The sequence below is a fragment of the Mastigoproctus giganteus genome, chromosome 6 (genome assembly GCF_048544385.1).
Source record: "Mastigoproctus giganteus isolate SK-2022 chromosome 6, ASM4854438v1, whole genome shotgun sequence".
NCBI lineage: Eukaryota > Metazoa > Arthropoda > Arachnida > Uropygi > Thelyphonidae > Mastigoproctus > Mastigoproctus giganteus.
In genome coordinates this window covers 42,850,723-42,863,572 of record NC_143580.1, presented here as the reverse complement: position 1 = coordinate 42,863,572, position 12,850 = coordinate 42,850,723, and the positions used below count along the sequence as shown (strand labels likewise).

Here is a 12,850-nt window from a genome sequence, read left to right as displayed (position 1 = left end):
TGAAGGTATATCAGGCTTAGTGTCGAAGTTTGCAGATGATACAAAGGTTGGCAGGGTTGTTAATGACAGTAATGGTAGTGTGCTACTGCAATAGGATCTAGAAAATTTGGGCAGATGGGCTAAGAAGTGGCAACTGAAGTTTAACCTTGACAAATGCAAAATACTGCATATGGGTAGAAGTAACCCCAGAGAAATGTACCAACTGTGTGGTACTACACTTAAGGTGGCAGAAAATGAAAAAGACCTGGGAGTAATTGTGCAGTCAGATATGAAGTTTTCTGAGCAATGCAGACAGGCTGCCAGGGCAGGTCATGGGGTTTTGTCAATGATATATAGGAATTTTGCTAGCAGGGAGAAGGGGGTGATTATCCCTCTGTATAAGGCAATGGTCAGGCTGTGCCTTGAGTACCTGGAGGCCTCATTTTAGGAAGGATGTAGATTTGCTTGAGCATGTACAGAGAAGGGCAACAAGATTGGTAAGGGGAATGAAGGGATCCTCTTACCAATAGAGGCTAAAGTTCTGCAAATTGCAGTGGCTGGAGACTAGGCACCTGCACGGTGATCTGATTGAGGTGTATAAGGCCTTGAACGGGTTGAGCACGCTGAATTCTGATGGGATCCTTCGACTTGTTCAGATTACGAACCTAAGAGGGCATAAATTCAAATTAAGAAAAGACAGATGTAGAATAGATGTGCAGAAATTTGCCTTTAGCCAGCGGGTGGTTAATTGCTGGAACAAACTTCCATCTGTCGTTATGGAAGTTGATAGGTTAAATAAATTTAAATAGGAACTGGACAGGCATTTGGAGGGAATGGTGTGATTTTTTTTTTTTTGGCTGATGCTGCATAAGTTCATACACTTGCTTTCTTGCATCACATGCCGCTACTATTACTACCACCTATATTCATCTTATGTTTGAGTCTTGGATAGGATGAATGATTTTGCCCAGCATGTTCCATTTACTGGTCTCCGTGTATGTGCGAAGGATAACTCCCATTATCCTTCAGTAATACATACCAAGCTGTTATCTTGCTGTGTTATTTAAGGATGCGCTTTCACTATAAATTTCACTGCTGACAAAGACAGGTGGCCACCTTTAAAAGCTTCAGCATTTTTTAGTATTTTATCAGTTTTAATTATGTAATTCTATATCAACTACACGTAATTCTATATAACTTTTCCTGCTTAGCTTGAATTTATGGCCTGTAGTTCCACTGTCATTTAATACTGTGAAATCACCTTCATTCATTTTACTGCCCCCTCTCAGAGGCTTAAAAACTCCAGTCAGATCAATAGTTACAAAGATCTTGGTCCAGATCCTTTTTGCTAATCTCATTATGTGCTTTGCAGATTTTTGGATCTTTTCAAAAAGCTTGATGCTTTTTTGTTAGGTGTAGTATCCATAACTGAACATGAAAGTGCATGGGCTCACAATTGCCTTATACAGTGGAATTATAACCTCCCTAACCTACAAGTAATTGTTGACAAATTATTGAGAAAACAGAATGGGGTCTCCCCCAACTTGTCTGCATTGCACAGAGAATTTCATGTGTGCCAGTATAGTGACTCCCAAATCCCCTTCATTCTCTAATGATTTTAATTCAACCTCTGTAAGTTATTTTGGGGTTCTAAAATGTTTAGGAAATTTTTAGTAGTGGTATTGGAGAACGAGGCTTTCTTATTAAGCTCCACTTAGGTCTGATGATAGGATTTCAAAAGAATCCTAAAATATTGCCAGATAACAATTTATTTGGTATTGATATTGTGCTTGCAGATGATACAAATATCAATTAAAAACCCATTTTGTTTTCTTCCAATTGATGTGGAATAAGTGTGCGCACGCGTGTGTGTGTTTTAAAAATGTATTAGAAAGGGGGTGCAGTGTTTAGTACAAAAGTTGACACGTATAGAAGATGCTAAAAAGTAGTACAGATGAAAAGAAAAGAAGGAAAAAAAAGAATATAGAATATATTATTAATAATGCAAAAATTAAATATAATTAACGGTCAGACTTGTATTAATGCACAGCGAAGACCACGATTTAAGTAAGAGACAAAAATATAGAAAATATAAAAATGAAGACTTTGCAAGGTCAAAAGGATGAGATGTTTTAAAGTAATGTACATTAATACTATGAAGGTTTAAAAAAAAGGATACATTATCATAGTCAGCATCTTCAGGGAACTACAGCCATCATAATTTAACTGGGTCACACACTGTTTCGTACCTCCATACCAATAGTCTGAAGTTAATTAGCCAATAGCTAGTAAAGGAATTTAGCAAATCAACACAGATAAGGAGGGTAGTCCTAACACTATGTAAATGGAGCATTCCTGATAGGCTTCTTTTGGAACTGCTAATAGTTCCTGTGATGCATTCTGAATAATTTACTCAATCACTGCAGAACTTGAAAGGGGTTTTTTAAGTTGGTGTGCGAGTGTGCACGCACCAACACACATACAACAACACTTGAGAACTCAATCCAGTGAGATGGAAGGCCACATTGATAGAGCCCTTTACAAGAAATTATAGAAAAGAAAGTGCCAAGTGTGAGGAACTGTCATGATGCAAATGCCAATTCCGTGAAGCCCACTTTTCCAGCTGTTTTCACTGAAGAGCACTGCACAGTTGCCAAAGAACTGGTTTGTAGTAGTTCTAGTTCATTTTTTTTTTTTTTTTTTAGCATGCAGGAAAAATTCACTGAGAACAATGCCCTGTGAGTCAAAAAACATGATAATTTGGGGCTTGGAGAAGGAGTTTCCTGTTGAGAGAACCACCTCTGTTTCTAAATCACGTTCATACACCTACAATTCATCACCAGTAATGATGGAAGAAACAAAGTGGGGGCCAACAGCAGCACACTGACAGAGATCATGGCATGTAACAACTTTCCACCCTCTGTGATCATCAATGAGGATTCTAGGCACAAACTTGAATGAAACACAGATTTCCAAATCTTGTGTTAAAATTGATTGGCACATCTTATAAGAAATAACAATTTCGCTAACAACTTTTCAGTTAACCATCTATCACTCTTGATCAGATCATGAACACAATTGATTGAATCATTGGATTTTGAGAGGTAGGATGATCATAGTAAGGATCATCTTCAATGAACAGACAGTCCTCTTTAAACATTATGAACTACTGAAACAGCATTCATATGACACATACGATCATCTCAGAAAGGTGTTTTTAACATTTTGTGGGTTTCTGTTGAACCTTTCTCCCTAATTAGAGACAAACTGGAACCAAATTCATTTCTCACCAAAATTATTTATTTTAAAATGCAATGAAACATACAAACATTTTCTATTCAATGTGCACTAATTCAGTAAGGCTGTTAAGTTGGATAAATGGATTTTCATACGTAACATGCTATTTATGTTAATACATCTAGATGATGTCATTGAACACATTGCCTCAAGTTGCAGCTTGTTACAATGCCACAATTTCCACAAACATTTTTCATGAAAATATGATATTGATACAAGCCACAAACGAAATAAAGGAGATACATATTTTTTTCTGCTTAGTGTACAGCTTGCATCTCACATGTGGTGAGTATGGGCTTGGCACACCCAGGGTCTCGAGCTGGATATCATCATTCTTCTCTTTCTTGGTGATTCCCTTCTACTTTTGTCTCTCTCTCTTTCAGGGTAACTCACATTTTTTTTTGGCTGGTGCAGCATAAGCTTTAGGCTTCCTTGCACCGTATGGCTAATAATAATAATAATCCAGCCCCACCAACTGGAAGTGCTTCCTGTGCAACTGACCACCCAGGAAGGAAGAAGATGCCAACGCATGAAGTGGAGCATCGAAATGAATACGTACATCATGCGAGCATACTATGAAATAACCAGGCTAGAGACCGATATGACAATGTACAGGTCGCAACTACTACCAAGTGGTTGGAATGATTCTCGGATATCCAGGTCACTGAACAGCGATTAGTGGACCAAAGAAGGACCATCGTCACGAAGAATCTAATAGCTCCTGCCATCTCAGAAAAAATCAAGCAGGATGTGAGCAATCAACTACAAAGCACAAAGAATATGGTCAATATGGAACCAGAGGAGGAAGAGCAAGAAGAAATACAACCCAGAGTAGCTGAAGTGGAAAGAGACGAAGTCATGATATCCAGAATAGAAGATGAGTGGAAGAAGGCCCTAACAGAATTTGAAGGAATGGACCCTACAAGAACCCACGTGATACCTAAGCAGAGGCCAAATAAAATCCTGTGGCGAGTTAACAGACCATCTCGATCGGCAAACAATGCCACATTACCTCAACAATGATGGTGCAACGCTGGAGGCTATCCACACAGCGGTATACTGTGCTGCCATAGCAGCCACTAGGATTAATGGAAAAGAAACGAGAGACCAGCAGAAGAACAGAAAACAGAAGGAACTGCAACCTTGGGAAAGAAAAATTCAGCAGAAGATAGAAGAATTAAGAGTCAAGATAGGTCAGTTGACCCAGTACCAACAGGGTAATAGAAGTAAGAAATTGATTGGAAAGGTGAAGAGCAGCCTCAAGAGAGACAACATCCACAGCAAACACGAGACCAGAAATCAGAGAATAGGAGAACACTTGGACACACTGAAGCAGAACCTCCTCACACTCAGCAAGATACTACGCCGATACAAAGAGAGCTCCCAGAGGAAAATAAACAACTGAATCTTCGATGAGGACCAAAGAGCCTTCTACAGGAAACTGGGCGAAGATGAGAAAGCAGGAAACAGACCACCCGAGAAGTAGATGATCGAGGAGTTCTGGGGAAATATCTGGAGCAGTGAAGTAAGACATAACAGCAGAGCCCCTTGGATAGAAGTGGAATGGAAGAAAACCAAGGACATACAAAAGATCAGAGTGGGAGATTCAAGAAGAAGAAGTAAAACAGTCGATCAGGAATGCCCACAACTGGCGAACCCCAGGAATTGACAATGTCCACAACTACTGGTACAAGAAACTCACCTGCACACAAAAGCACCTAGCAGAGCAGTTCACTCGAATGATAAGGCACCCGGAGACAATCCCAAAGTTTCTCACTGAAGGAGTCACATATCTGAAGCCTAAAGATGAAGATACAAGAAACCCGGCAAAATACAGGCCAATCACCTGCCTCCCAACGATGTACAAGATCCTGACCAGCTGCACAACCAAGAAGATATCAGACCACTTAGAGAGTCAGAACATAATGGCCGAATAGCAGAAAGGATGCAAGGAGCAATTAACGATAGATGGCGCAGTTATGGAGCAAGCCTACAAGAAGCACCGCAACCTATACACAGCCTACATCAATTACCGCAAGGCCTTCGACTTCGTACCTCATAGCTGGCTAACAGAGACCCTGAAGATATATAAGGTCAATCCAATAGTGACAAACCCCCTAGGAGCAACAATATCGAAATGGAGTACCACCCATTAAGGTCGAGAACATCACAATCAGGCCAGGCCAATTCCCATCACAAGAGGAATCTTTCAGGGAGATGATCTGAGCCCACTGTGGTTCTGTCTAGCACTCAACCCGCTATCCACCATGCTTAACGGCAGCAAGTATGGATATAACCTCAAAGAAGGAAGAAAGAACCTGTACACCCTGACCCACCTGACGTTGATGGATGACATCAAGCTCTACGCGGCAACCGAGAAGCAACTCCAGCAACCTCCGGATCACTGAACAATTCAGCAAGGACATCAAGATGGAATTTGGTCTAGACAAATGCAAGACCCACACACTGCACCAGGGAAAATTTGTTGGCCGAAACTACCAGCTACTGACTGGTAAAGAGATCGAAGCTATGACAGAAGGAGAGACCTACAAATACCTAGGAATGATGTAGGCTCAGCAGTTAGAGCATAACGAAATCAAGAAGTGCCTGACTGAAAAATATCATCAGAGACTCAGAAGCTTGCTGAAAGCAAAACTGAATGGAGGGAACACAGTTAAAACCATAAACACCTATGCAGCTCCAGTACAAACATACACCTTCGGGGTCATAGACTGGACTAACACCGAGCGAGAGGATATCATGTGAAAGACAAGGACAATGATGACCAAGAGTCGCCAACACCACCACCAGAAGTCAGCAATGGAGAGACTAACAATAGCTTGGAAAGAGGGAGGAAGGGGCCTGAAAAACCTGACAGAGCAACAGTAAACAGCGATAGTTAACCCGAAGGATTACTTCGAGAACAACACAGCACCGCTCCCATAAGGAAGATAGATAAGTGGCATACCCCACTGAACCTAGGCGAGGAATCACCTACCGCCCAGATGGCACAAGAAACAAAGATAGGCAAAGAAGACACTCCATGGCAGACACTACAATGACCTCCATCAAGATCACATTGATAACATTGCTTCCAATGCATGGCTCACAAGTGGGATGCTCTTTCCCAAGACTGAAGGATTCATGCTGGCCATCCAAGACCAGGTAATCAACACCAGAAACTATATAAAATACATTTCAGAGGAGTCCGGAATGTCAAATGACACGTCGACAATGCCACCTGGCCTCAGAAACGATCCAACACATCACTGCGGGATGCAAGGTGATCACCCAGACTGAGTACACTCATAAACACAACCAGGTAGCCAGGATAATACATCAGAAGCTAGTGAGGAAATACCAGTTGACCGAAGAAAGTGTACCATACTACAAGTACGAACCCCAGTCAGTACTACAGACCCGAACCCACAAGCATGCAGGAAAAATTCATTGAGAACAATGCCCTGTGAGTCAAAAAACATGATAATTTGGACCATGGAGGAGAAGGAGTTGTCTGTTAAGAGAACCACATCCTTGTTTTCAGATCGCATTCATACTCTGGCCAACAGCAGCACATTAAAAAATTATCCACTCTGTAACCTTAGCACTCGGCTACGGCATCCATACCCGAGTGGTCATGAGCAGGAGTGCAGTAGCATATGCTCTTTGAGTAGACCAGAGTTCAAGCTCCTGACTGCTAAATACGGTCAATCTTCCAACCAACACTGGACCAGCGTGACAGATTATGGTACATTTTTCCCTCAGCATGAATTGTTGAGGAGGTTTCCATCCTTCAGTGGGTTGATAATGGCTGCAGTTTAACTTTACCTTTAACCTTAGCAACATGTCATTCAATGCCACAATTAATAATTGCTTGCTTGCTTGTTTCTCCAGAGATATTTTCAGGTCTTCTCCCTCCTCTCTAAATCTGATGGGCTTGCTTTGTACTCTCAATATAACACTCTGCTACTCCAAATAAATTTATACACTGGATAGGTTCATTTGATGAACATACAGTGCACACGAAAAGACATGAAGTCTGATGACGGTGATTTTAAGTAAACCAATTTAAAAGTGTAAGCTATTCATTTCATAATGATTCTTGTATGTAGATGATGTCCCTAAGAAGTTTTTTAAGGGTAGCAGATATGCAGTCTATGACTTACCCTGCTTGACAGCTCCCTGGGCAGCTAATATAAACGATATTTCATTCGAGTCCACGATATGATGATCACCTAGAATGAAATATGACAATGTAATTAGCAGTGAATTTGATAACATGAGTAAAACGATATGATAGATTTTGGCATAAATAAGATTCTCAAACTTTTCATTCATGTATTATAAGAATATACACTGGTGTCCAAAGAGAGTGCATCACCCTGAAAATTGTAATTGTCGTCTGAATAACATAAGTATATGGCAACAATTCTTAAGATTGCATCAGATAAAATTGACACATGAAAGTTATGACGTAATATTGCATCAGCTGTTACTTTCAGCTATGTAAGCACGCTCTGCAAGAGTTGCATTCATTCCTTGCTTGTGTCAGGATAGTGAGTTACGTGCAGTTGACGCACGCACGCACATAACTTCAAAAATGGACTTGTAGCCCATCGTCCTAAAAAGAAGCTCCTCCTCACACAAAAAATGATAAAGGCCCGATTAATTTGGTGTAAGGACCATGTCAAATGGATCCCCGAGCAGTGAAAGTCAGCTATTTTCTCAGATGAGAAGAAATTCAACCTGCATGGCTCTGGTGGAAGACAAACGATTCACCGTAGACATGGTGAAGAATACCATCCAGACTGTATGGTGTCTACAGTGAAATTCCCTACCAGCCAAATGATATGGGGGTACATTTCGTATCGCGGAGTAGGTCACCTGCAGTTTATAAAAGGTTCCATAAATGCCAATGGATACCTGGCTATATTGGAAGGCAAATTGCTGCCAACCATTAGAGACCATTTCAACCTGCCAAGTAACTGCATCTTCCAGAACAACTCTGCTCCTTGTCATCAGGCAAAAAGTGTAAGTAGGCACTTCTGTAGTTACTTTAGCTTCATTTCTGCATTAGAGGTTCTACAGTAATGTGTTTACATTTGTTACAGGTGAAAAAATGGTTGGAAGAATGGTCCATTACAACTCTTAGCTGGCCAGGAAACAGCCCGGAGCTGAATCCTATAGAGAACTGTTGGCATCGAGGGGAAATTGCAGTTGCCACAAAGAAACCAAAGACCCTTCGTGAACTTCAGGAAGCCATAATTCGTGTTTGGAACCACGAACTATTGGTTGATTGTCTTCAGAAATTGATCTTGTCAATGCCTTGACGGTGTGCTGCTGTCATCAGGGCCAGAGGTGGTTCAACTAAATATTAGTTTGCACCTGGTGAACTTTTCATTTTGTTTTCCATTTAAAATGATGAACTAAAGCAAATCGAGGTTTCTGATAACATTCCAGCCATAATTGTCGTGTTTACCAAAACTGTTGTATAAAGGTTGCAAATGCTCAATTTGGAATATTTTGAGAGCACCTATCAAATATTACTTAGCTTTGCCTTAACTATTAATAAATATCTTTTGTTTATATTTCTATTTGTGATGCTAGTCATTAATGTAACATATCATCGCAAAAAAGGGTTAGAAAAGTGAAATTCCTAGATGACACACTTTCTTTGAACACCAGCATATATAAAACTAAATGGTGGGTCTCAGTTTAATGAATGGTACCACACTTTGACACACTCCAATGAAGACATTTAGAATCACAGGTTGTGGACTGTGATAACTGAATCTCACAGAAGCCTAACAGATTTGAATGTGGCTTCTACGAGTATATACATAATCTATAGCTCCCTGACCAAACAGTAATGCAGAGCCATATATAAGTTAAGCTTCCATCATTGAGAAGTGCAAGGTATAATTATGAAATGCAATAACTAATATTTTGAAGTTATGGGCATTGTTTATATGTTCTAAATGCATTTTATTTTCCCCCCCTGACCAATTGTGTGCCATTAGCTACTGAAAACAGCCTTAAAAATATACAGAACATGTAAAAATGCCAGTATTATTAATCATACTTACAAAAACAAACACTAAAATTAAAAAGTATTCAAAGATAAATCTTTATTACAGGACATATGGTTTCTTTCACTGGCAAAGTTTTACTTCATATTTAATTTTATTTTACTTTATTCTACCTTTGTTTATTATTAGTTATAATTTTTTATAACCCTTTTACCACAGCCGACAAGCTACCTGACTGCTTTATACCATCAGAAGATCCAAGATATTTGGGTAATAATTGTCATTTACTACTTTTCTTTTTTTGGGAAAATGTGTATATCAATAGCTTATGAGCAATTATGAGGATACCAATAATGATCAACAAACATCTATTATTAACGCAAAATTTACACATTTTTACAAATGAACCAGGATTTCGTTTCATTCAAAATATTTACACGGTTTATTCGTTCCTCCTTTTCAAATGAAACACACTTAATTTAATACTAAAATTGCCCAATCATCACGAAGTCATACAGAATATATGTAATAAAATAATTAAACAAAATATTAATATGTAATTATAAATCAAAATAAATCATAAATTTAATGTGATTGTTGGGTTTGTTTTTTTGACAAATAAAGTGTAGCAATATTTGGTTTGAAGGAAGACAGACATCCTCAAATTTGGTTCTGCATCAAGTTTGTTCCGGTATTGCGACTTGCAAAGCTCTCTCACACATATATGTAGCTGAAAATGGCAGCAGGATTTTTCACAGCTTTTTTGCTAATTGATGGATATTCCAATCATCACAAATTGTCCAATCATTCTGTTTTAAATCCAAGCCAAAAGGTTAGCATCAGTATTAGCAAGGGCACATGATGCAAGAAAGCAAGCTTATATAGCATCAGCCAAAAAAAAAAACAAAAAAAACCCAACCCCTTCTCATTTCACCCATCCACCCGCTCCACATGCTTGTCTAGTTCTGCCTTGAATCTGTTTAAGCTATCAACTTCTACAATGACAGATGGAAGTTTGTTCCAGCAATCAACCACCTGCTGGAACAAACTTCCATCTGTCATTGCTGGAAGTTTGTTCCAGCAATCAACCACCTGCTGGCTAAATGCAAACTTCGGCACATCTATCCTACAACTGTCTTTTCTCAATTTCAATTTATGCCCTCTCAGGTGATTATTCTGAGCAAGGGGAGGAATCCCATCAGCACTGAGCATGTGCAAACCATTCAAGGCTTTATATAGCTCAATCAGATCACCTCACAGGTGCCTAGTCTCCAGACACTAATTTGCAAAACTTAAGCCTTTCTTCTTAGAGCAACCCTTTGTTTCATTCACTAATCTTGTTGCCCTTTTCTGTACTCGTTTCAACAGCTCTACATCCTTCTTAAAATGAGGCCTCCAGACCTGTATACAGTTTTCAAGCTGTGGCCTGACCATTGCCTTATAAAGGGGATAATCACCTTCTTATCCCTATAGAAAAATTCCTGTATATCATTGACAAGACATCATGAGCTACTCTTGCAGACTGTCTGCACTGCTCAGAAAACTTCATATCTGCCTGCACAATTATTCTCAGGTCCTTTTCACTTTCTACCTCTGTCAGTGTAGTACCACAGTCGAGACGTTATTCTGGAGTTACTGCTTCCCATATGCAGTACTTTACATTTGTCAATGTTAAACTTCAGTTTCCACCTCTCAGCCCATCTACTCAACTTCTCTAGATCCTGTTGCAGCAGCGTACTGTCATTAGTGTCATTAAAAACCATGCCGACCTTCATATTGTCTGCAAACTTGGTCATTAAGCCTGATATGCCATCATCAATATCATTAATGAATACAGAAAACAATGAACCCAACACTGAACCCTGGGGGACTCCACTAATAACATTAGTCATGAAGAGCAGTGTCCATTGATTACCACTGTGTTTTCTCCCACTCAACTATCCCTTTATCCATAGAAGCAATTTGCTTCCAATGCCACTCTGCTCCAATTTGTGCAGCAGTCTTCCATGTGCAACAATATCAAAAGCCTTTCTAAAATCCAAATATATGATATGAAAATTATTCTTTGCATCCAGTTCCTTTGTGACTACATCATAGTATCCAATCAAATTGGTCAGACAAGACTTCCCCTTAACAAACCCATGCTGTGTCCAAGCTATAACTGAAGTCTTGTCTAGATGATCCTGCAATGCTTTTTTAACCAGTGCCTCCATTAATTTCCCTGGAACAGAAGTTAAACTAACAGGTCTGTAATTAAGTGTGTCTCGCTTTGATCCTCCTTTGTGGATTGGGGTCACATTTGCATATTTCCAGTCTATAGATACCTCCCCTGAGTTCAAGGAAGCTGTCATAATTATGGCTAAGGGTTTGCTTACTTGCTTTAATATAACTGAATAGATTCCATCCAGCCAAAGTGCCTTTCTTATGTCTATCTTCAACAATTTCTCCTTCCAATTTACTCTCAGTTATTACTAGATTATCTAGCTTACTGCCAGAGTTTAATACACCTTTGGCATTCCCCTCCCTGAATAACTCCTTATGTGTGAATGTAGATGCAAAATATTAATTTAGTTTGTTAGCTACCTGAGCAGGATCATCAACAGCTGTACCATCAATATCAAGTGGACCAATCTGATTCATCCCCTTCCTTCTAGAATTTACATAAGTAAAGAACTCTTTGCTGTTTTTCTTTGCATCCTTTGCCAAAGATTTCTCGTAATCTGCCTTTGCCTCCCTAACCTCCATTGTGACTTGGTTACAGACCAGCTAATATCTATTATAGGCTTCTGTGTCACCTGTTAATTTATATGTATCCCATGCATTTTTCTTCTCTGCCATATGTTTCATTAGTTCATCTGACATCCATTTAGGCCTAAATCTTGAACATTATTTCTTAGTTGGTATGAAAAGCCTAGTAGCTTCCAAGATTATTTCTTTGAATGCTTCCCATTTTGAATTTTCTGTTGGTAACATCATCAGTTGGTCCCACTGTAGAGAATTTAAATACTCTCTCAGACCACCGTAGTCACCTTTATGAAAGCAAAAACCTTTCCCTTTTCCCCTGATGGTAGTTGCCTCTTTGAGTAAATCCCACTTCAGCACACTGTGATCACTACCATCTAGTGGTTCCTTTATCTCCAGATTCTTGATGTATGAAGAATCACTACTGATAATCAGATCAAGAGTATTACTCCCTCTAGTTGCCTCCCGAACATGCTGCTGTAGAAAACAATCATCCAATAAATCTGCAAAAGCCTTGCTAGTGTGTGAGTGACCAACCAACAAATTCAAGTCAATCTCTGGGAAATTAAAATCCCCCATTATAAGACACTCTGATTTACTGGCCCACTCTATTTTTGTGCACAATTGTTGATTATACTCATCAGATTCATTAGGCCTATAACACACACCTCTCATTTTCCCTTTTCCAGTGCTTATGTCACACCAAACAGACTCAACATTGCATTGTCCAACAACAGCAATTGGATGCACTTCCTTAGATTTTAATGCGTTTCTTAACTAACCCTCCTCAGCATAACCAGCAT

General features: G+C 39.5%; 1 protein-coding gene across 1 annotated transcript in view; it reads right to left on the bottom strand.

The window, feature by feature from the left end:
* Positions 1-12,850, bottom strand: part of mEFG1 (mitochondrial translation elongation factor G 1) — a 154,524-nt gene that overhangs the window by 20,855 nt on the left and 120,819 nt on the right. Inside the window, exon 16 of the mRNA XM_090375087.1 lies at positions 7,443-7,511. Coding sequence (XP_090231213.1) covers positions 7,443-7,511 — 69 coding nt within the window. The remainder of the gene's footprint in view (positions 1-7,442; positions 7,512-12,850) is intronic.